The sequence below is a fragment of the Phocoena phocoena genome, chromosome 3, assembly GCF_963924675.1.
Source record: "Phocoena phocoena chromosome 3, mPhoPho1.1, whole genome shotgun sequence".
NCBI classification, from domain to species: domain Eukaryota; kingdom Metazoa; phylum Chordata; class Mammalia; order Artiodactyla; family Phocoenidae; genus Phocoena; species Phocoena phocoena.
In genome coordinates this window covers 51,785,951-51,808,938 of record NC_089221.1, presented here as the reverse complement: position 1 = coordinate 51,808,938, position 22,988 = coordinate 51,785,951, and the positions used below count along the sequence as shown (strand labels likewise).

General features: G+C 38.8%; 2 protein-coding genes across 2 annotated transcripts in view; one reads left to right on the top strand and one right to left on the bottom strand.

Annotated features, from left to right (window-relative positions):
• CWC27 (CWC27 spliceosome associated cyclophilin) overlaps window positions 1-945 on the bottom strand; it is a 225,279-nt gene extending 224,334 nt beyond the window's left edge. The window contains exon 1 of the mRNA XM_065873991.1: window positions 684-945. Coding sequence (XP_065730063.1) covers window positions 684-725 — 42 coding nt within the window. The 5' untranslated portion in view covers window positions 726-945. The remainder of the gene's footprint in view (window positions 1-683) is intronic.
• Window positions 946-1,173: 228 nt separating this feature from the next.
• SREK1IP1 (SREK1 interacting protein 1) overlaps window positions 1,174-22,988 on the top strand; it is a 58,269-nt gene continuing 36,454 nt past the window's right edge. The window contains exons 1-2 of the mRNA XM_065874792.1: window positions 1,174-1,362; window positions 12,238-12,285. Coding sequence (XP_065730864.1) covers window positions 1,350-1,362; window positions 12,238-12,285 — 61 coding nt within the window. The 5' untranslated portion in view covers window positions 1,174-1,349. The remainder of the gene's footprint in view (window positions 1,363-12,237; window positions 12,286-22,988) is intronic.

Below are 22,988 nucleotides of genomic sequence, written 5' to 3'. Positions count from 1 at the left end.
ACATACCTTGACCATCAAAATCAATCAGGAAATTATTCTCTCATTCTAATGTGGGAACATTTTCCATTCCCCACTTTATCTGACAAAGACCAGCTCAAATGGCACTTCATCCATGAAGCCTTTCCCTACTTTCCCAGTTGCTAACTTCTCAGTACTACCAAAGCAATATGCTCTTCTCTCCATTAGAACGCCTACCAAACATATAAGGTTTTTCTTTACCTGCCTGCCTCTCAAACTAAACCATTAGCTCTTCTAGGGCAACAACTAGGTTTTATCCATCCATCTTTATATCCCCAGCACCTGGTGCCTAGTAGGCATTCAATAAAGGATTGTAGAACAAATGGAGAAAAGGCGATCTCCAAATTAAGCAAAAAAAAAAAAAAAAAAAAAAAAAAAGTCAATTTATAAAATATACTTTGCTTTTTACCTACGACCCTAGAAAACGCCTGCAGAGTTAGGTTGAAGCCAAGTAGGGCCAAGAGGTTGGTAGATGGAGGAATCTCCACTTGAGGACTTTTTCAATTACGTGCTGAGAAGTGCCAGTATATGGCTTTCGATGCAATCCTGTTCAGAGGCAGGGGTAAGGACAAGACTTCTAATCTCTTCCAACCCTAGGACCCCAGAATTCCTTTAACCAGTGAGATATCACTTTGGGGAGCCCAGGTACCCTAGATGACGCTCACCTTCCCGTTCGTGGGAGGCTCCTGGATGTAAATGTTGCTCATGCTGGTCAGCGCTCAGGACTCTGCTCCTAAGTGGGGATGAGAGCGAACGGTCGATAACTAAAGCTGTCCACCTATCGGTACACACTTCCTTAAATCGGGAGGTCGTGGAAAGCTGCAACCTGTCAAAATCCCGCAAAGCAGCGACACCAAACGCTCTCTTTTCCTAAAGCTAGCGCCTCACGGATGCTGCCATGTTGCTCCCGGATCCGAGCACCGCTAATCCTGAGAAGGGGGAATTCCAGTAGCATGCAGGGAATCGAGAAAAAGATTATTAAGCCCCTATAGATTAATTTAATTTGCATTACAATTTTTAAGACAACAATTCGTAAGTCTTTGTGTTGTTTACTTCACTCAACGCGTGTGCAAATCCATTAAACCCCTGGAAGCTGGCAGTAATGGTTCGGACCGAGTGAGCCTACAATACAATTCCCCCAGAAACTAGAGCACCAGCTACTTGGTTCCGCTATCGCCGGAGACTTTTAGGGCCTTCCCAGACTGTCACCTGGGTGCCGCGGCGCCGGTGGGAGGAAGAAGCCGTCCTAGCTGTGTATTGTCCTCGCGGCCAGCGGGAAGCGAGCGCCCTCTCGAAAGCCCAGGGGTCCCGAGACCCCTCTTACCAGCGCCATGGCAGTTCCAGGTAAAGACCCAGGGTCTGGGCGAGGGAGGGAGCGGGTAGGGTAGGGTGGAGTGCGCTGGGGTAACGAGTAGAGCTCAAAGGCGAAGGCGTTAAAATTAGCAGGTTCGCTTGGTTTACGGGAAAAAGTTTACAGTCCAAAAATAAACTCTGAAGGAAAGACAGAAGGAAAGAAACTATCTCCCCCACTCCAGTCAGTCTCGCAGGGCACCGGATGGGCCACAGGGCAAGTATATATAGTGTGGAGGAGGGGGAGGGGTGTTGCAGACAGACTAGAAACTGTAGGCCTAGGAGGCAGTTGGCCGAGGAAAACTGACCTTTAGTATGGTTTGATAATAAAATTTAAGGTGGCAACACCTGCGAACCCAAGTAGCCAGAGGCATTGTTTGTACTGGAAGGGCCAAAATGGGCGTCTGGTGTTCTACTTCTCTCTCTTCCTTGTTGTATGTAGTTGCTGTGTGGCCTTGGACAGGTCGCTTTGCCCTTCTGGGCCTCAGTTTCTGAATCTGTAAAAGGAGATTTTTTGATTTATGCGTATGGTTCCTTCCAGTACTGGTTGCAGGAGATATTTTGAGAAATATACACCACTCCCCCACTCACACAACTTGGAGATTCACAATGCCTATAGTATAAAAAAGATGCTGAGAATTGCTGTGGTTCAGAAGCAACTTTGTTTCCCAGTATTATTTGACCATGTTTGTTCTGTGGCAGCCTTTTCTGAACTGTATTTTATGGATAGCTGTTATGGGAAGGTAGTGCTGTTCTACCAACTGCAGTTTTAGGAGGAGCACGGCAGGTGGGGGGGGCGGGCATTGTAGGAGAGGAAGGACACACTTATTCATACACATAACTTTTTATTAAAGGTGTACTGCATGCTAGGCTCTGTGCTAGGCACTGGGAATACAGTTGCCTTTCACACAGAACTTACAATTTAGCAGTGAAAAGAAAGTACCGAAAAGTCTGACAAGTGTAAGGCAAGGAAAATACAAACACTTGAGGAGCACATAGTAAGGGCACCTAACAGGAGACTGGAGGGGCCAGAAGGACTTTCCAGAGGATGTGGCATTTAGGATGAGACCTGAAGAATTGTGGAGGGGGAGTTGTAGCCAGAGGGACTGGATATGTAAAGGAAGAAGAAATGTGTGAGAAGACGAAATGAAAGATGTGCACTATGGATGGAACTAAGAATACAAATGGAAGAGAAGTGAGAAATTAACTAGAGTGATAACAGTAGCTAATATTTACTAAGCATTTACTATGTGTCAGATGTGTCAGACACTGTCAAGCATTGTATTTTATCTCATTTAACATTTGCACCCACACTGTGAGTTCAGTGTTACTATTTCCATTCTACAGGTGAGGATACTGAGGGACAGAGAAATCAAGAAATTTGACTGCAATAGCTAGGAAGTGACGGGTCACTCTGGCTCCTCTAGACCCCATGTGCTTATCCATTTTGCTGTGTTTTAGTATAACTTACAGGGCAATTTCCAGTTCTTACAGGATGTTTTAAGCCATGACAAGGAGTTTGGATGTTTTCCTAAGGACCATAGTAAGATATTTAAGGATTTTTAAACATATTCACATTATGGAGAGAGCATTCTGGCTGCCCAGTAGATTGAATGAGAGCTAGTTTGGAGACAGAGTCGCCAGTTAGGAGTAACTCTGGTAAGCTGTGATGATGCCTCAGGGATGGTCTCATTAGAAAAGGAGAGAAGCAGATAGATTGGAGATATATTTCTGGTGGTAGAATCACTGGGAATCAGCGATGTATTCACTGTAGGTGAGTAAGATTGGAAATGAGGTATACCTGGGTTTCACTGTTAGTGGGGCTGGGTGGGGCTATTTACTAATATAGGCAACACCTGAGAAGGAACAGTATTTAGGGGGGATGATGATGACTTCAGTTGGGGCTTGTGTTGAGATGTACTCAAGGAATGGAAATATCTAAGAGTAAGAGATAGGAATGGAAATATCTAATAGACACTAAGAGAGAAAATTTGTAGCTTAGGAAGGAAGCCAGAATCAAAGAACAGTTTGGTATCATCCACACATGTAATAGGCCATGGGAATGGAAGCCTTTGCTCAGGTGGAGTGCATAGAGTGTGAAGGGAAGGTCTGTGGCTGGAGCCCTGAGAGTATCAACATGTAAGGGACCAGCAGAGGAAGTCCAGTCTGCACAGTAGATTGCCTAGGCATCCTGATAGGCCAAGTCAGCCCTGATGACTTTGGCCACACACAAATGCATCCAGAGTTAACTTGCTGTCACTGTTGGTATCATTATTTGAGCAAGCATTTTGAGCATCTACAGGGTATAGTATGTCACAATCTGTGTCCTCATAAAACTTAAGTCTAGTAATGAAAATGTAATGTGCTGCTTAAGAAAGAAGACAAAAGTGATTTTTTTTTAAGTCCTTATTGAAATTCCCTTAAACTTAGACTAGTGTTACAGATATGTTAACCTTCTTTCAATTCAAAATAATGCTTCTAAGGGTAATAATCTTAAATTGTGCCATTAAGGTAGATGGTAAGACATAGATAAACTATTTAAACCCAGAAAAAATTGAAATAATAGGCATGAAAGCACTGTAAAAGTACAATGCAGGTGCCATTAGAAAATACGGAAAATGTTAAGGTAATTTCTTGGATGATTGATCCAGGCAGTGTATTACAGGAAAATAGGGCTCCATCAGAAATCTTTGGAGATAATCATCAAGAAGGACAAGAATGCTCTTTTATGTTTAGGTATAATGCTCATATGGATCCAGCATGGCATTTTTTTGGGTAGTCCTGCTAGTGATTATTACAAGGTATGACTATAAAGTACAGAGGTTGCTTTCCACAAACGATAATCAGCCTCATCTATTTTACGGTCACCTACTTTAGCTGTTTTTCCATAGCAGTGTGTGTAACTATTGTGTCGGTAACACAGTGAAATGTGTACTCTGTTACTTAGAGAAATCATAGGCTTATAGTTGTTATTAAAGAAATGACATTTAAAGACACTGAAACTCAGTGAAGTTTACTTTCTTTTAAAACTGCTTTTACCATTCACAGTTGTTGAAATTAGTTCTGACATTCATGTTAATAATTAACCATTCCCAATGAAGAGTTACCTGGCACAAGTGGCAATGTATGTTATTGATGTGGTTGGCAGGAAAACTTTCTCTTTCTCTCTCTCTGTCTCTCTCTCCCTCTCTTTTCCTCCCTCCCTCCCTCCCTCCCTCTCTCCCTCCCTCTCCCTCCCTCCTTCAGTGAAATCTATATAGCCAAGATAGTGAATTTCCTATAGCCAAATTAACATTACATTCGGCTATCAAAGTGTGTCAAATTCTTAACAGGTTACTATTGCAACTTAGTAATAGAAGGATTCTAAATTATGCTACATCCAAATTCTTTTCACTCCTAAACTATACTCTACACAATTTCTTTTTTCTCTAGTCTATGTGGCACGTTTCTCCTGAAATACTTTTCCTAAGTCATGTACCTGATCCTGTCATTCCTGGGAGACAGGAACTTAATTCTTGACCCATATCTGTGAATTTTGTATTTCTTTTCAAGCACCTTAACCTTTCAGAGGCTCAGTTTCCTTGTCTCTTTGATGAAGGAGTTGATGACTAAGCTTTCTTTCGCTTCTAAACTGTTATAATGCCAAAGCTCCCCATCTCTGCAAGAATGAAGTACACACTTCCTAAGCACAGCCGAATCACTCTTTCTGCCCTTTCCTCCCACCACTGCTCTCATGCATTCTGCAGTCTTCTGACCTGGCCAACTATTCTCAGAACCTCTGTGCTTTTCTACCTACATGCTTTTGTTATCACTGTCCCTGCTCTATTGTCCATGTCTACCTGTGGGAAGCTTTCCTGATCTCTCAATGGAAAGTTATGCCAGCCAGTTCTTCCTGCTTACTAATGGAGCTATATGTCTTTAAACTGGCACAGTCTAGCATGCCTTACAGCTGTGGATGCTTTAGCCTAGATAACCTAGTATATTGTAAGTTTCCTCTAGTATAGGAACTTTATTCATGTTTATGGTTTCTCTCACATCTATTTCAGAGTTATGCCTGTTATAAGTAAATAATATTTAGAGGGATGATCACTAGAATTGCTGCTGAGCAGAATCTGTTACTAAAGTAAACAGACTAAACTAGACAGCAGTTTTGATTCTGTTTCATTAGGTAGTGAATTAAACTTCTCCATGTCTCTTCTTATCTTAAACTGGTAATATCTATAGCCTTTTTCTTCACAGGTTATTTGTATTTTGTGAGGCAAGCAAGTGAAAGCATTTAATACATTTACTTAAATGTTAGCTCTTGCATGCCAGTAGTTTAAAATAAGAAATTCTTTGATTTACTTTTATCTCTTCTTTTGAGGGTCAAATGATTATGAAGGCATTTTTAACTGAAGGTGGGGACATCTGCTCTTTTAAAATGTTTACATCAGGGGGGCTTCCGCGGTGGCACAGTGGTTGAGAGTCCGCCTGCCGATGCGGGGGATGCAGGTTCGTGCCCCGGTCCAGGAGGATCCCATATGCCGTGGAGTGGCTGGGCCCGTGGGCCATGGCCGCTGAGCCTGCGCGTCCGGAGCCTGTGCTCCGCAACGGGAGAGGCCACAGCAGCGAGGGGCCCGCGTACACCAAAAAAAAAAAAAAAATGGTTAAAATGTTTACATCAGGGAACTCATTTAACCTATTTTTTTAGTATGCAGAGAATTTTTTATTTCTGCTGTTCTTTCTGTTTTGCCTTCAGTATAATCTTTGGGGATCCCAAAGAAAGGATTATATCTATAAATTCTTAATATAAAGCAGTGGAAAAGTTTAAATACATGGCATTTTACTCTGCATTCAACTTTAGCAGAGTACATATGCTATATACATATTATATAGCACCTCTATGATATAAAATCTGGCCACAATTTGAATTTTAAAAGCAGAAGAAATTGAAGTTATCTTTAAGGGTCACCAAATTATAACTAAAATTATTATTGAGTAACCAAATGTAAAATTTAAAGTCTTACAAAACAGAAAAGGAATCTAATTTGTATCTAATCAAGTTAAAAATGAAAAGAATGGACAGAGGTGATTACAATTGCTAATTACTTACTACAACGAAAACTTAGTTACTTAAGCTCTTTATTTTTAAATTTAAATGATTACAGAAAATATTTTAATTATAAAGAAAGCTTTTACAGGCTTTCCTAAAATCTAAAATATACAGCATGAGAGAAATATAATATTAAGTTCCAAGCATCACTGTTAAAGTTCCCAGTGACAAAATTGTTGACTTTGGAAACAGGTGATGTGAAATTTCAAGAGAATAAATTGAGGTCAGTATGATAGCTTGCCATACCTTTCGGGGCCAGTGAACAGCCTGAGGCTACTGTCAGGAACACTCCATCCCTTTGTCTCACGTTTTCTCATTCCTTTTATTTTGTCTCTGCTTTTTCATCTTTTTTAACGTTTCTCTTTTCACTTCCTTCTTTGTCCTACTATTACTTTTTTTTCATTTTATGCTACCTACTAAAGTATAATTCATATATGTGAAAATAAAGTGCACAATCACAAATGTACAGCTTGAAGAATCGTATATATAATAAAGATTTTGAATATTTCCATCATCCCAGAAAGTTCCCTGTGCTTCCGTCATTTCCCCCTTCCCAGCAGTCATTATTTTCATTTCTTTTGCCCTTTTATTCCTTTTCTTTTAGTGCCTGTCATGCCTCAGGTGGACCAGTGACACTGCAGGCACTAGTTTCATAGCTGGCAATTGGGAGCAATAGAAGTTACTGATTCCCAGCTGTTGAAGTATTTTCTTAAATTTATAACCTCAAAGCAACAAAGACTTGTTGAGGACCCCCTAGCAACTCTACACCAGGCTAGGCACCAAGTTGTATACAAAATGTAGCATGGTCCCAAATCTAGAGAAACTGACACTCTCTAGTCCTTTAAGTTACTGGGAGAGGAAGGACCCCTGCCACTCAAGTTCAACAGAATTCTAGATCAGAGTAAGGCTTTGTTAACATATAACAAATACAATAAATAAAGACCTCTACAATTTGTTCAACTATCAGTTAATAAAATTTTGTTGAAAATCTGCAATGTAGCTTCTCTGAAGAATTTACAAGTGCAATCATTGCCTTTTGTCAAAGAATGCTTGCATGACAACACCGTTTCTTAGTGTTGGGGCTAAGGGAAGTTTCTGGGTTTGGTTTTTGAGAAGGCAATTCATTCATGTTTCACATTTTAGAGATACAGAAGGTCTATTAGTGACGTGTCTCTCACCCTTTCTTCAGGTAACCAATGTATATATCCTTGCAGAGATTTTTTTCTTTACATATCTCTATCTATTAATATAATCTATATATAATCTATTGTATATGTAAGTGTGTAGGGATATATATATTATATATAACACATATTATATGTAACGTGTAGGGATATATATATATAATTTCCTTTCTTTTATAGAAATGGCAACGTTCCGTAAACACTGTTCTACAGTTTGCTTTTTTCTCTTTATATCTTAGAGATCATTGAATATCATTAAATAAAGAACATCCTTATTCTTCTATACCAAAATTGGTGACTAAATTATTTCTGCTTTTTTTTACTATTACCAACAATGGTGCAGTGAATAACTTTGCACATAAGCCTGTATGCATTGGTGCAAGTAAATTGAGTGGATTAATTCCTGGACGTGGAAGTGCTGTATCAAAGGAATATGTACACTGGTAGTTCTGATAGATTTTGTCAGCTTACTTTCCATGGAGATGGTACTCATTTTTACTCCTACGAGCGATACATGTGCGTATGTCCCCCCACACCCTCTTCAACCTTTTCAATTTTTGCTGTTCTGATAAGTGAAAATGGAATCCCAGTTTAGATTTTAATGTACATTTCATTTATTATGAATAAGGCTGAGCATCTTTCTGTATGTTTCAGAGTTGTTTCTATTTCCTTTTCTGTGAACTTTCTGTTCAGTTCCTTTGCGCATTTTTTTCCTATTGGTCATTGATCGCTTTCTTAATGCTTTGGTGGGTTTTATAGGGTAGGGATAATTGCCCTTTGTTGGTGCTACGAGTTGCAAATGTTTTTTCCCAAGTTTTCATGTGTCTTTTGAGTTTGCTTTTGGTGGGCTTTGCCATTCAGATTTTGTTATGTAGCCAATTTTTTTAATGAGTATATGTGTTCTTTATTAGGATTCTCACAAAAATGAGACACATTAGCACTGTCCTTCTGATGTGATAGAGAATACGTACATCTGACCCACATCATGGCAGGAAATAGGCAGGGGTAAGGGCTCTCAAAGCTGGTACCAAGTGTCCGCTGAAGAAATCTCCATTCACCAAAGCAAGGATGTTTCCTTGAATTCCATCATCTCTGCTGTAGCTTCCGGTTCTCTATGACTGGCCCAGAATCCTCATTCCAGAACCTCTTGCCACACCTTCAAGACCTAGGTCACCTGTCCCATGTCTCACCGAGGCGCCTCTGGAATTTTGCAGCATATCTCTTTGGTATGTTGCTGCCCTGCCACCCTCAGAGGTGTAGGTGGGGGTTAGGGGGAAATATATTACCGATATGCAGCCAAATTTGTAAGTTTTTATTTGATGGCTTTTGAATTATAGGTCGTGATTATTTAATGGCTTTCGGATTGTAGGAACATTTCGAGGGAGGCAGGGTCTATTAGTCTAGCAAACTTTGAAGAGGAGTGGAACAAAGAACAGCATGGGAACCTAAGATGGGGAAATGGATAACTTGTCAGAGTCAGAGCCTCCCTTATAGTCTTGCTATTCAGTTTGACATAGATCTCAAGTACCATTGTATCAGCAGAGTTCTTGTTCTAGACAACAGAAACTGACTAGTTAACTTAAGCAGAAAAGGAAAGATACCAGGAAGCTCACAGACTCTAAGAAAAGGGTGGATAATAGAGGCTCAGAAAATAAACAAGAGCAAGGGAACCCGTAGCCAACATCCTGCACAGGCCTAGACCTGGTTAGGGCTGCTGCTGCCAGTGGCATTACTACCACTAGAAACTGGATCCTGACAGCAGAATGAACTAACTGTCTCCATTTCATTGTCACTTGTCTCAGATTTACTGTGTCTGTTGCATCAGATTCAAAGTTCCAGGTAAAAGTATTTAGTTGGCCAGACAGTTGTGAAAATGATAGACAAATGAAGCTTGAAATCTTAATTTAGCCAAAGGCTGGTGAGGAAATAGCTGGTATGAAATTATTTAGAGTTCTTGTTATACTTCCCTTTCATGTAAAAAATTACAACCTTATTAAAGAAGATGAACTGCTCTGAAAAAGTTTCATATTTTGTTCATGCTAAAAATAGGAGATACTTAAATGATAAGTTTTATCCATGGCTTTAGTCAAAGACGAGTTAATTTCTGATACATGCTGAGATGAGATCATTTCGAATCTGTCCACTGCAACATTTTGAGTTTGTTGTAGGAGAGGTAATGGTGCATTTAGCACAGTTTTGTTCAGTATTATTCAGTGTCTGTGGTTTCTGTGGGAACGGACTTAACATTGACCCGGATTCTCTGAGCATCTTTTTCAACGTGCAGTTATTTCATAATGAAAGAGCCTGATTGTATTATTAATCCAGTTTTATACCACAGTTCTGCTACAATGCAGCTTATGTGTTTCTACAGTCTGCAATAAACCCCACAAGGTTTATGGAAAAAAAAAATGAGGTTGGGGCACAACACTTAAAAACTTCATCAGTTGGGCTTCCCTGGTGGCGCAGTGGTTGAGAGTCCACTTGCCGATGCAGGGGACATGGGTTCGTGCCCCGGTCCGGGAGGATCCCACATGCCGCGGAGTGGCTGGGCCCGTGAGCCATGGCCGCTGAGCCTGCGCGTCCGGAGCCTGTGCTCCGCAACGGGAGAGGCCACAACAGTGAGAGGCCCGCGTACCGTGATACATAAAAACTCATAGGAACCTATCTGCATATGTTAATTGGTTAAAAGATACATAAATACTGCAATAAACAGGACACTGTACCTTTTAAAAGACCTGAAGTTGGGCTTCCCTGGTGGCGCAGTGGTTGAGAGTCCGCCTGCCGATGCAGGGGACACGGGTTCATGCCCTGGGCCGGGAAGATCCCACATGCCGCGGAGCGACTGGGCCCGTGAGCCATGGCCGTTGAGCCTGCGCATCCGCAACGGGAGAGGCGACAGCAGTGAGAGGCCCGCGTACCGCAAAAAAAAAAAAAAAAAAGACCTGAAGTTTGCTGTGGAAGAGGAGTTCAGAAGAATTGTAGCTTATGAGTTGTTCTGAAGTAGTGGTAGGAAGGTAATAATACAAAATCAGATGGGAAGTTATAACACCAGATGTGGGTGGGTGCTGCTCACAGCACACGTGGTGAACTGAAGTTGCTAGAAATGTTTGAGATGTGTCCATGTATGTTTTGAGGCTCAGAGCAACTGGATGCAAGTTTCTGTATTCACCTAGTGTATTTCATGGACACTTTGCCCTCAAATTGTTCCCTCTTATATCAGATGCATTGGAACAAATTTATGTTTTTTTAAAAAGCATCGTAGCAGAACGGACTGTATTTTTACTAGAACAACTCAACAATGAATATTTTAGGGGGAAATGACTAATATTTGACTTTATACCATTAAAGAAATGGTTTAAAAATGATCTTTCTCTTAAAATTAAATGTATTACATTTGCACTATATGTACTTTATTATTAAGCTGAGATATCTCTATTTGAAGGACTTAGGAGTTAGATGCCCTTAATTAAGAAATAGAGTAATACTGTACTGGCCCTCTGATTGGTTAATGGAAGCCCTTATTGGAGGTTAAATTTGGTTTCAACTACATATACATACAATGGAATATTATTCTGTCATTAAAAGGAATGCCATTCTGGTGTGTGCTACAGTATGGATGAACCTTGAAAACTTTATGCTAGGTAAAATAAGCCAGACACAAAAGGATAAATATTGTATGATTCCACTTATATGAGATACCTAGAACAGGCAAATGCATAGACACAGAAAACAGAATAGAGATTACCAGGAGCTAGAGGGAAAGGGGAATGGACAGTTATTGTTTAATGAGCACAGTGACTGTTTGGGATGATAGTGATAAAGTTTTGGAAATAATAGATAGTGGTGATGGTTGTATAACATTGTGAATGGACTTAATAGCATTGAATTATGCACTTTGAAATGGTTAAGATGGTAAATTTTTATGTTATATGTATGTTATCACAATAAAAAATCAGTTTTATTTCCTCTGTTATTTGTATCTTCAACATTACCTGTATGTACCACTATTTATACAGAGATACTGTAAATACTTCTAAACATTGATCACACTGAATATGTGACTAGTTTTTTTCTCTTGTCAAAATTTGAGTGCTGAATTGAGATGTTTCTTACAATACCTAGCAATTAAAGTATGTTTCTGGAATTTCACCAATTCCTTTAAGAAACAGAATTTTTTTTCTTCTAAGAGTAAGCAGAAAAATATTTGTTAACCTGCATGTTTACGTATATATCTAGTCAGTTAATTATTTTACATTTGAGAGACAGGCCAGAGTACCCCGGAATTTCTTCTGCAGTGTTATAGAATTCCTAGAATGTTGAAGCTCTTGACTATAGTACAGCATTTCTGTTGAATTAGAGAAAAATATCTTCTTTAAGTATTTGTCATGGAAATAATTTGAGTAAATTAGCTTTTCCACTGATTTCTAATAATTATAATAATTGAGTAGTATTCTAAGCTAGGTCAGAGATGATTTTTTTTTTTAAGAAATAAATTCTATAACAAGTGGTTTTCTCAGCTTTTCCATGTGATGAAATGTTTGTTCTTATTACTTATCTATATGTCTCCTAAAATGTTATCCAACTGTATTTCAGGTTGCAACAAGGACAGTGTCCGAGCAGGCTGTAAAAAATGTGGCTATCGTAAGTACATTAAAAAATTGCATTTTGTGCAGTGAATCATTGCCCCTTTGGGCGATATGATTTAGCATCCTGATTTCAGGGCCCTAAGCATAGTCCTTTAGCCCTGTTATTTAGCTCAGGTTTGCAGATAATTCAGAAATTCCTCTGCCAGCACCAAATACTCACTTTTCTTCCCTGCTCTGCACCCAGTGACAGGTGACTATATATCTGGTGACTAGCAAAAATGTCATGAAGTACAAATGGAGTAGTAGATTTAGGAGTCTGGCGAAAGTATATTCCCCAAAAAAGTACATAGATACTTATTCTTTTATTCCTTATCCTTATAGATACTAGGCAAAGAGGTGAAAGCAATGAAAACTATTTATGAAAGGTTTTCCTGTTTATTGAATTAACTCTTTATAAGGGTGAAATTGGTCCCAGAATTTCTGCTCACTGGTGAAACCTTGATTTAAACAATCAACCTCCATTATGATTAGTGAAATGGAGTGGAAAAGTAAACTTCAGCATGAGCAATTATGTAGTCTAAATTTGTACTTATGTAGTATAAACAAGTCATTTCCCTAGGTAAATGTAACAATTCCTAAAGACTTCATAACAGCTCTAACAGTAGCATTACACTGTTTTCTTAGTTGTTTGGAGATCATGCAAATGAGCCTGGATTGTTGTTAATACTCCCATTCATAGCAGAGTTATTTTGTAACGAAATAAAGATGTTCTTGTATGGAAAAACAAATTTATTTTTTCAAATCATGTAATAAGAGAGCACTCGGGGCATGAATCTCCAGTAGAAGGGCTAAGAATAAAAGCATGCTAGGAGAACCAAGTCACATGCCTTCAAGCAAAGGCTGAAACCTGGCTCAGTTGAAGCATGCTCAACTAGCAAAAGTGGACGTATAAGTCTACATACCCTTCATATAAATAAAAACTCCTGAAGAATGTGCTTGCATGCAAGAAATGAGTGCAATGATGTCTTTTCTGTTTTTTAAATTTGCTTATATTTATTTATGCTTTGTTTATGTTCTTTCAATCCTTGCTAACTTCATTTCTTTATTCAAGACTTAAGATTAGGAGTACATACGTAAGGAGTAAAACCACAAAGAAAAGCAAAGAAGACATACATACATAAGTGAGGCTAGTGGTTATCTGGAGGCAGTGGGGGACAGCAAGTGGTTTGTGGGGGGGAGGGCACACAGAAGATTAATTAGGGTTCTGGTAACAATCTGTTACCTAACCTGAGAGATGGGTATGCAGCTATTTACTTTATTAATTCTCTTTCAACTGTAAATATTCATTGTATATACTCTTCTCTATGTATGATGCACTTAATAATAAAGATTGTTTGAATTTTTACATTAAAAAATACTTAAGAAAGTACTATATATATATCGATGCTGTATTCACTTCACAATCTAGAATGGATTTCCCAGTCTGTCTACTAATATCAGTTCATCTACTTGGACTCCTTTTAACTTAAGACTTGTAGGAAAGCAATTAAAATCATTTTTTTTGGAAATAGAATTCTTGTTGATCTAGTTTCCTCATTGCTACTTTATATTAGACAATAATGGAAGCATCTGTAGTAATTATAATTTATTTAGAGAAGCCAAGTAAGCAAATAGTTTTGACTGTCCAAGTTTAGTGCCTTCTGCTATATTATTCAAATCTTTCTTTTGATTTTGGTGATTAAATTATAAACAATTTCTAATTTGTCTCCTGTGGAGAAATTTAGTAAATTTCCCTTCTGGGTTAAATTTTCATCTTACAGCTGCTAGAGATGAAAGTCTTCTCAGTGTACACCTCTTTCTAATAGAAACTACATTTTAAAAATTATCTGTTATTTGGAGGCCAGAATCTTTGTGTTGCTTGTAGAGGTAAGACAAAGGTCAACAAAACTCTTCAAAATGTTTTTAATGCCTAAGAATTTGAATATTTGTCAGTGAGGTACGAAAGAGTATTTTCTCTCTATTATTGTGAAAAGAGTGGTTTAGATTGTACACTTTTTAAAACTTTAATACTTGATTGAAAAATATTGTCAGTATGTTTCAATAATGGTTATATTGTTTTTTAAAAGTTTCAAATTAAACATGAATGTGTTGCTAAGTTAACATGGATCTCACTTTTTCATGGCAGAATTTCCTCAGCAAAGTTAGAAGAATGGTCATTTCTATAATGAGTTTTTATTTGAATTTTTTTGAAGTTGGCAACTTCTGAATATTTAAAAGCTACAAGGACGCTAAGCCTTTGTCCATGCAATAAATGTCTCAGATAATTATGATAGTTCTCAGAAAATATGCTAAAATGAGGTTCAATACAGTAGACTCACTAGTTGAGCATTTGATTACAGCAATAGGAAATAAAAACATTTTATTTAACTTAAAAATGCTAATCTATTGATATAATATACAGTCATGTCCTTTTCTTTGTCATGGGTCTGCTGATTGGTGTTACACACAATCTTTTGAGTGGAAATCATATTTGAAATGTATTTTCTACTTTTTGTAGTTTGTTTCTTCAAAGATGAGCAAGCAGTTAAGATACTTGTAAAGGAATCTGAGCGTAGAATCCTTCTATCATTAGTTCTCAACTAGAGGTGATACAGGTTCCCTGGAAATCTGTGAAGGTTTTTTTGTTTAGTTGCCCATAACAACTGTCATACCAGAGAAGAGCAGTATGACATTTAGTATGTAGGGTCCAGGAACTATAAACATCCTGCAGTGTCTTGGACAATGAAGAATTGTCTGGCCCAAAATGCCAATGACACCCACTTTGAGAAAAAAAGATACCTTTTCTCACTGTTTTAGGGTTTTTTCTCCTATCTTTACAGTCTTCTTACCAAGACCTAATTTGAAAACTGCTTTTTTAAAGCAGTTCGTCTAAATCAAGCCTTTCCAGAAGTACTGCTTTGTTTCATGGAAACAACTACTCTTTTTTTTTTCCACATTCGTATCTTTTTACTTACATGATATTATATAAACAAACTTTGGAACAATGAATAACAGGCTCTTGGTGGAGTAAAATATCAACAGATGGAGTAAAATAGATAGGCATGAGCTGAGGAAAAAATGATCAAGAAGGTACAATGCCAGGAGAAGCAGGACTGGGCAGCATCATATAAGCCAAAGGAGTAAGGGTTTTCAAGGTTGAGGAGAAATGTCAGGTGTAACAGATAAGATTTGTGAGAAATAGATTGAAAAATGTTCACTGGATTTGCCAGGTAGAATGCTTTGCTGACCTTAGCAAGATCAGTTTAAGTAGAGTTGTAGGTCATGAAACAAACTTTGTAGATTCAGGCCTGAATAGTGAGGGATAGGGCCTATGTTATTTCCATTTTTCAAGAAATTTACATGAGGAAAGTAGGGTACTGTCTTAAGGTCCATGTGGGGTGCTATAACAAAATAACACAGGTTGGGTAGCTTATAAACAACAGAAATGTATTGCTCACAGTTCTAGAAGCTGGAAGCCGGAGTTCTGGATACCAGCATGGTTGGGTGAAAGCCCTTCTCCAAGTCACAGATTTTTGTTGTATCCCTAATTGGCAGAAGGGGCTAGGGATCTCTCTGGAGTCTCTTTTAGAAGGCATTAATCCCATTCATGAGGGTACCACCCTCAGAGCCTAATCACCTTCCAAAGGCCCCACCTACTAATACCATCACCTATGGGGGTTAGAATTTCAACATATAAATTTTGGGGGACACAAACATTCATATCATATTGAATAATTCCTAGAAGGGAATATGGGATAAATGGAGGGTTTTATATTTGAAGTATAAAATGTATATATAGACCAAGGGGATATTAGAAGAGATCTTGTAGATATTGGAGACAGGAGAAGATTATGGAAGTTTCTCTTAAGAGGTATGACAAGGATACCTCTTAAGTCTGGAGGAAACTAGGTGAGAAAAATATGGTTGTTTTCAGGTGCAGAGACAAAGTAGAAGGAGATGCTGCCTGTTAATCTTAATTTTCTTTGTAAATTAGGAGGCAGAATCATCTGTTTTGGGAGGAGGCACTGAGTGGGCCAGGGAATGGTCGAAGAAATGATTTAAGTCAGGCATTAGTTTGGAAAAGTCATTGAGGGAAATAGGAGAGGAAGTTGACCAAAGACAAACAAAAAATGAAAAAGTTTGTGTTTCTGCTCATGTCCGTGAATGTGTGATTGTGTTCAAGCATTGTTTGGCTGCTCAGGGGTAGGCACGACTCAAAGCAAGGATAGCTTTGACCCAGATTAGTTGTTTACAGTGAGGTACAGTAGAACAGAAATATGAAAGAGTCAGATGAGGCTTATAAAAGAGTGTTCAGATGGTCAGGAATGATAGACTAAGAGAAAAATGAAGGGATTAAGTGACTGAAGGTCTTAACAAGATTCAGAAACAGATCTGTGCATGGGTGTAAAGGAATAAGGAAGCTAGAAGGATAAAAGGTTATAGTCAAAGTACTATAATATTGGAGTTTAAAATTTCAGACATGAAACAGTTCCAGGTGATGACAAGGAGCCTTGTGTGGCCATGGCATCTAGAATGTCAAGGGGCTGAGAAAAGCCATCCAAAGCCATAGGCTGTCTGTCCAGGCTATGGAAGGTCTTAAGGTAAAGAGCTAGAGTGTGAGTCAGGCTCCAACAATTTTGGTGAATGGGGCTGTTACACAGCAGCAGAGGGCTAGCTGCAGGGGAGCGTAGGGGACTGCTATGTGGAAGCAGTGTTGAGGAGCCTGGAGGATGCTAATAATACAGAGGTAAGCTGTAAAGAAGCGTCTGCAGGAAAGAGCCAAGTATCCCTTAAAAAAAGCAGTAGAGGGAGCATTCTGTGAACAGGTAACAGTTTGTTCACCAGGGATTGCAGGTTTCAGAAGCTGTCATAAAAAGATGGGAGAGAAGGGGGTGATGATTAGTTAAGTCAGAGGAACAGAAAGAGCAATGTGTGGATGAGACTTCAGGGAAGTAATATGAATACAGAGGCCTGCACTTTTGGGTGGGAACCAAAATGATAGGGATGTGAAGTTTGGGGAATTAACTAGGTTTAAGAATTCAGAAGTTTATAATGTAGCTTTCATCATCTCAAAACTCAGGACCTTAGGTACAGACAAAGCCTGGTAAAAATTAATACTTGTTAGCCTAGTCTGTACACTCTGTAGGCCAAGGAAGAAGTGCATGGGCACCCTAAGTATAAAACAAGAGTTTTTTTTAATGCGTTGACACATTTTTATCTGCACAGTCTAAATGAAACTGTAGGTTTTATTGTTACTGGACACTTAGAGTTGCCCACATAGCCACTCCTTGAGTGAGAACAAGAGAGAATATGCCTTTGCTTTTATTGGTACAATAACTGGTAAGAACCTGGTACTGTGTATTGAATATCTGCTTGGTGCTAGGGTCTATACTAAGCAGTTTAAAGATAACGATTCATTGCATTTCATTCCTAAAACAACCCTGTGAAGTAGGTTTCATAGTCTCCATTTTTATGAACATTGAAAACCATTGGTCTGGCATGTAGGTACAAACCTTAGCTGGCAATTACTAGCTGTGTGACTTTAGGCAAGTTACTTAACCACTCTGCTTCAGTTTTGTGTCAGTAAAATGAGATAATTATAGTACTCAGTTCCATAGACTTGTTGTAAAGATTAAATTAGTTAATTCAAGTTTTACATCAATGCTTCGCCAAAAATCATTATTATTATTATTGTTACAAATAATTACTGTGACAAATCAGAAAACAGGCTCAAGAGGATTACTCTGTTATTAAATAGGAAAACTGAAAATTGAAATCTGGTTATTAGTAAGACTTCATACTGTGCCGTGGTGCTTTTTTCCCCATTTAAAAAAATTGTGGTAGGAGATTGGTTCAGGATGGCAGAGCAGAAGGACATGCACTCTCTCCCTCTTGCAAGAGCACCAGAATCACAGCTAACTGCTGAACAATCATCGACAGGAAGACACTGGAACTCACCAAACAAGATAGCCCACATCCAAAGACAAAGGAGAAGCCACAGTGAGATGGTAGGAGGGGTGCAATCACAAGAAAATCAAATCCCATAACTGCTGGGTGGGTAACTCACAAACTGGACTACACTTATACCACAGAAGTCCACGCACTGGACTGAAGGTTCTGAGCCCCACGTCAGGCTTCCCAACCTGGGGGTCTGGCAATGGGAGGAGGAATTCCTAGAGAATCAGACATTGAAGGGTAGTGGGATTTGATTGCAGGACTTCGACAGGTTTGGGGTAAACAGACTCCACTCTTGGAGGGCACATGCAAAGTAGTGTATGCATCAGGACCCAGGGGAAGGAGCAGTGACCCCATAGGAGACTGAACCAGACCTACCTGCTAGTGTTGGAAGGTCTCCTGCAGAAGCAGGGGGTGGCTTTGTCTCATCTTGAGGACAAGGACACTGGCAGCAGAAGTTCTGGGAAGTACTCCTTGGCATTAGCCCTCCAAGAACCTGGCATTAGCCCCACCAAAGAGCCCAGTAGGCTCCAGTGTTGGGTTGCCTCAGGCCAAACGACCAACAGGGAGAGAACCCAGCCCCACCCATCAGCAGACAAGCAGATTACAGTTTTACTGAGCTCTGCCCACCAGAGCAACAGACAGCTCTACCCACCACCATTCCCTCCCATCAGGAAACTTGTAGATAGCCTCATCCACCAGAGGGCAGACAGCAGAAGCAAGAAGAACTACAATCCTGCAGCGTGTGGAACAAAAACCACAGTCACAGAAAGACAGACAAGATGAAAAGGCAGAGGGCTATGTAGCAGATGAAGGAACAAGATAAAACCACAGAAAAACAACTAAATGAAGTGGAAATAGGCAACCTTCCAGAAAAAGAATTCAGAATAATGATAGTGAAGATGATCCAGGACCTCGGAAAAAGAATGGAGGCAAAGATCGAGAAGAACCAAGGAATGTTTAACAAAGACCTAGAAAATTAAAGAACAAACACCTACAAGAATTAAAGAACAAACAAACAGAGATGAAGAATACAATAACAGAAATGAAAAATACACTAGAAAATACACTAGAAGGAATCAATAGGAGAGTAAATGAGGCAGAAAAACAGATAAGTGACCTGAAAGACAGAATGGTGGAATTCACTGCTGTGGAACAGAATAAAAAAAAAGAAAGAAAAGAAAAGAAGACAGCCTAAGAGACCTCTGGGACAACATTAAACGCAACAATATTTGCATTATACGGGTCCCAGAAGGAGAAGAGAGAGAGAAAGGACCTGAGAAAATATTTGAAGTGATTATAGGTGACAACTTCCCTAACATGGGAAAGGAAATAGCCACCCAATTCCAGGAAGCGCAGAGAGTCCCAGGCAGGATAAACCAAAGGAGAAACATGTGGAGACACATAGTAATCAAATTGACAAAAATTAAACACAAAGAAAAACTATTTTTTTTGTTTGTTTTTTTTACAGTACACGGGCCTCTACTGTTGTGGCCTCTCCCATTGCAGAGCACAGGCTCCGGACGCACAGGCTCAGCAGCCATGGCTCATGGGCCCAGCCGTCCGCTGCATGTGGGATCTTCCTGGACCGGGGCATGAACACATGTCCCCTGCATCAGCAGGTGGACTCTCAACCACTGCGCCACCAGGGAGGCCCCCAAAGAAAAACTATTGAAAGTAACAAGGGAAAAACAACAAATAGCATACAAGGGAACTCCCATAAGAGTAACAGCTGATTTCTCAGCAGAAACTCTACAAGCCAGAAGGGAGTGGCATGATGTATTTAAAGTGATGAAAGGGAGGAAACTACAACCAAGATACTCTACCCAGCAAGGATCTCTTTCAGATTTGACAGAGAAATCAAAAGCTTTACAGACACGCAAAAGCTAAGAGAATTCACCACCACCAAACCAGCTCTACAACAAATGCTCAAGGAACTTCTCTAGGCAAGAAACACAAGAGAAGGAAAAGACCTACAATCACGAACCCAAAACAATTAAGAAAATGGGAATAGGAACATACATATCAATAATTACCTTAAATGTAAATGGACTAAATGCTCCCACCAAAAGACACAGGCTCGCTGAATGGATACAAAAACAAGACCCATATATATGCTGTCTACAAGAGACCCACTTCAGACCTAGGGACACATACAGACTGAAAGTGAGGGGATGGAAAAAGATATTCCATGCAAATGGAAATCAAAAGAAAGCTGGAGTAGCAATACTCATATCAGATAAAATAGACTATAAAATAATGTTACAAGCGACAAGGAAGGACACTGCATAATGACCAAGGGATCAATCCAAGAAGATATAACAATTATAAATATATTTGCACCCAACATAAGAACACCTCAATACATAATGTAAATGCTAACAGCTATAAAAGAGGAAATCGACAGTAACACAATAATAGTGGGGGACTTTAACACCTTACTTACACCAATGGACAGATCATCCAAAGTGAAAATTAATAAGGAAACATAAGCTTTAAATGACACAGTAGACCAGATAGATTTAATTGATATTTATAGGACATTCCATCCAAAAACAGCAGATTACACTTTCTTCTCAAGTGCACACAGAACATTCTCCAGGATAGATCACATCTTGGGTCACAAATCAAGCCTCAGTAAATTTAAGAAAATTGAAATCATATCAAGCATCTTTTCTGACCACAACGCTATGAGATTAGAAATCATTTACAGGGGAAAAAACGTAAAAAACACAAACACATTAGACTAAACAATATGTTACTAAATAACTAGGAGATCATTGAACAAATCAAAGAGGAAATCAAAAAATACATAGAGCTAAATGACAACGAATACACAATGATCCAAAACCTATGGGATACAGAAAAAGCAGTTCTATGAGGGAAGTTTATAGCAATTCAAGCCTACCTCAAGAAACAAGAAAAATCTCAAATAAACAATCGAACCTTACACCTAAAGGGACTAGAGAGAGAAGAACAAACAAAATCCAAACTTAGTAGAAAGAAAGAAAGATCAGAGCAGAAATAAATGAAATAGAAACAAACAAAACGATAGCAAAGATCAATAAAACTGAAAGCTGGTTCTTTGAGAAGATAAACAAAATTGATAAAGCATTAGCCAAACTCATCAAGAAAAAGAGGGAGAGGACTCAATAAAATTAGAAATGAAAAAGGAGAAGTTACAACAGACACCACAGAAATACAAAGCATCTAAGAGACGACTACAAGCAACTCTATGCCAATAAAATGGACAACCTGGAAGAAATGGACAAATTCTTAGAAAGGTATAACCTTCCAAGACTTAACCAGGAAGAAATAGAAAATATGAACAGACCAGTCACAAGTAATGAAATTGAAACTGTGATTAAAAATCTTCCAACAAACAAAAGTCTGGGACCAGATGGCTCACAGGGGAATTCTGTCAAACATTTCAAGAAGAGCTAGCACCCATCCTTCTCAAACTCTTCCAAAAAATTGCAGAGGAAGGAACACTCCCAAACTCATTCTATGAGACCACGATCACCCTGATACCCAAACCAGACAAAGATACTACAAAAAAAGAAAATTACAGACCACTATCACTGATGAATATAGATGCAAGAATCCTCAACAAAATACTAGCAAACACAATCCAACAACACATTAAAAGGATCATCCACCATGATCAAGTGGGATTTATCCCAGGGATACAAGGCTTCTTCAGTATACACAAATCAATCAATGTGATACACCATATTAACAAATTGAGGAAGAAAAACCATATGATCATCTCAATAGATGCAGCAAAAGCTTTTGACAAAATTCAACACCCATTTATGATAAAAACTCTCCAGAAAGTGGCCATAGAGGGAACCTACCTCAATATAATAAGGGCCATATATGACAAACCCACAGCAAACATCCTTTTCAATGGTGAAAAGCTGAAAGCATTTCCTCTAAGATCAGCAACAAGACAAGGATGTCCACTCTCACCACTATTATTCAACATAGTTTTGGAAGTCTTAGCCACGGCAATCAGAGAAGAAAAAGAAATAAAAGGAATAGAAATTGGAAAAGAAGAAGTAAAACTTTTCACTGTTTGCAGATGACATTGTACTATACACAGAGAATCCTAAAGATGCCACCAGGAAACTACTAGAGCTAATTGAAGTTTCAGGATACAAAATTAATGCACAGAAATCTGTTGCATTCCTATACACTAATGATGAAAAATCTGAAAGAGAAGTTGAGGAAACACTCCCATTTACCACTGCAACAAAAAGAATAAAATACCTAGGAATAAACCAATCTAGGGAGACAAAAGATCTGTATGCAGAAAACTATAAGACACTGATGGAAGAAATTAAAGGTGATAGAAACAGATGGAGAGATATACCATGTTCTTGGATTGGAAGAATCAATATTGTGAAAATGTCTATACTACCCAAAGCAATCTACAGATTCAGTGCAATCCCTATCAAATTACCAATGGCATTTTTTACAGAACTAGAACAAAAAAATCTTAAAATTTGTATGGAGACACAAAAGACCCTGAATAGCCAAAGCAATCTTGAAGAACAAAAAAAAAAAACTGAGCTGGAGGAATCAGACTCCCTGACATCAGACTATACTACAAAGCTACAGTAATCAAGACAGTATGGTACTGGCACAAAACCAGAAATAGAGATCAATGGAACAAGATAGAAAGCCCAGAGATAAACCCACACACCTGTGGTCAACTAATCTGTGACAAAGGAGGCAAGGATATACAATGGAGAAAAGACA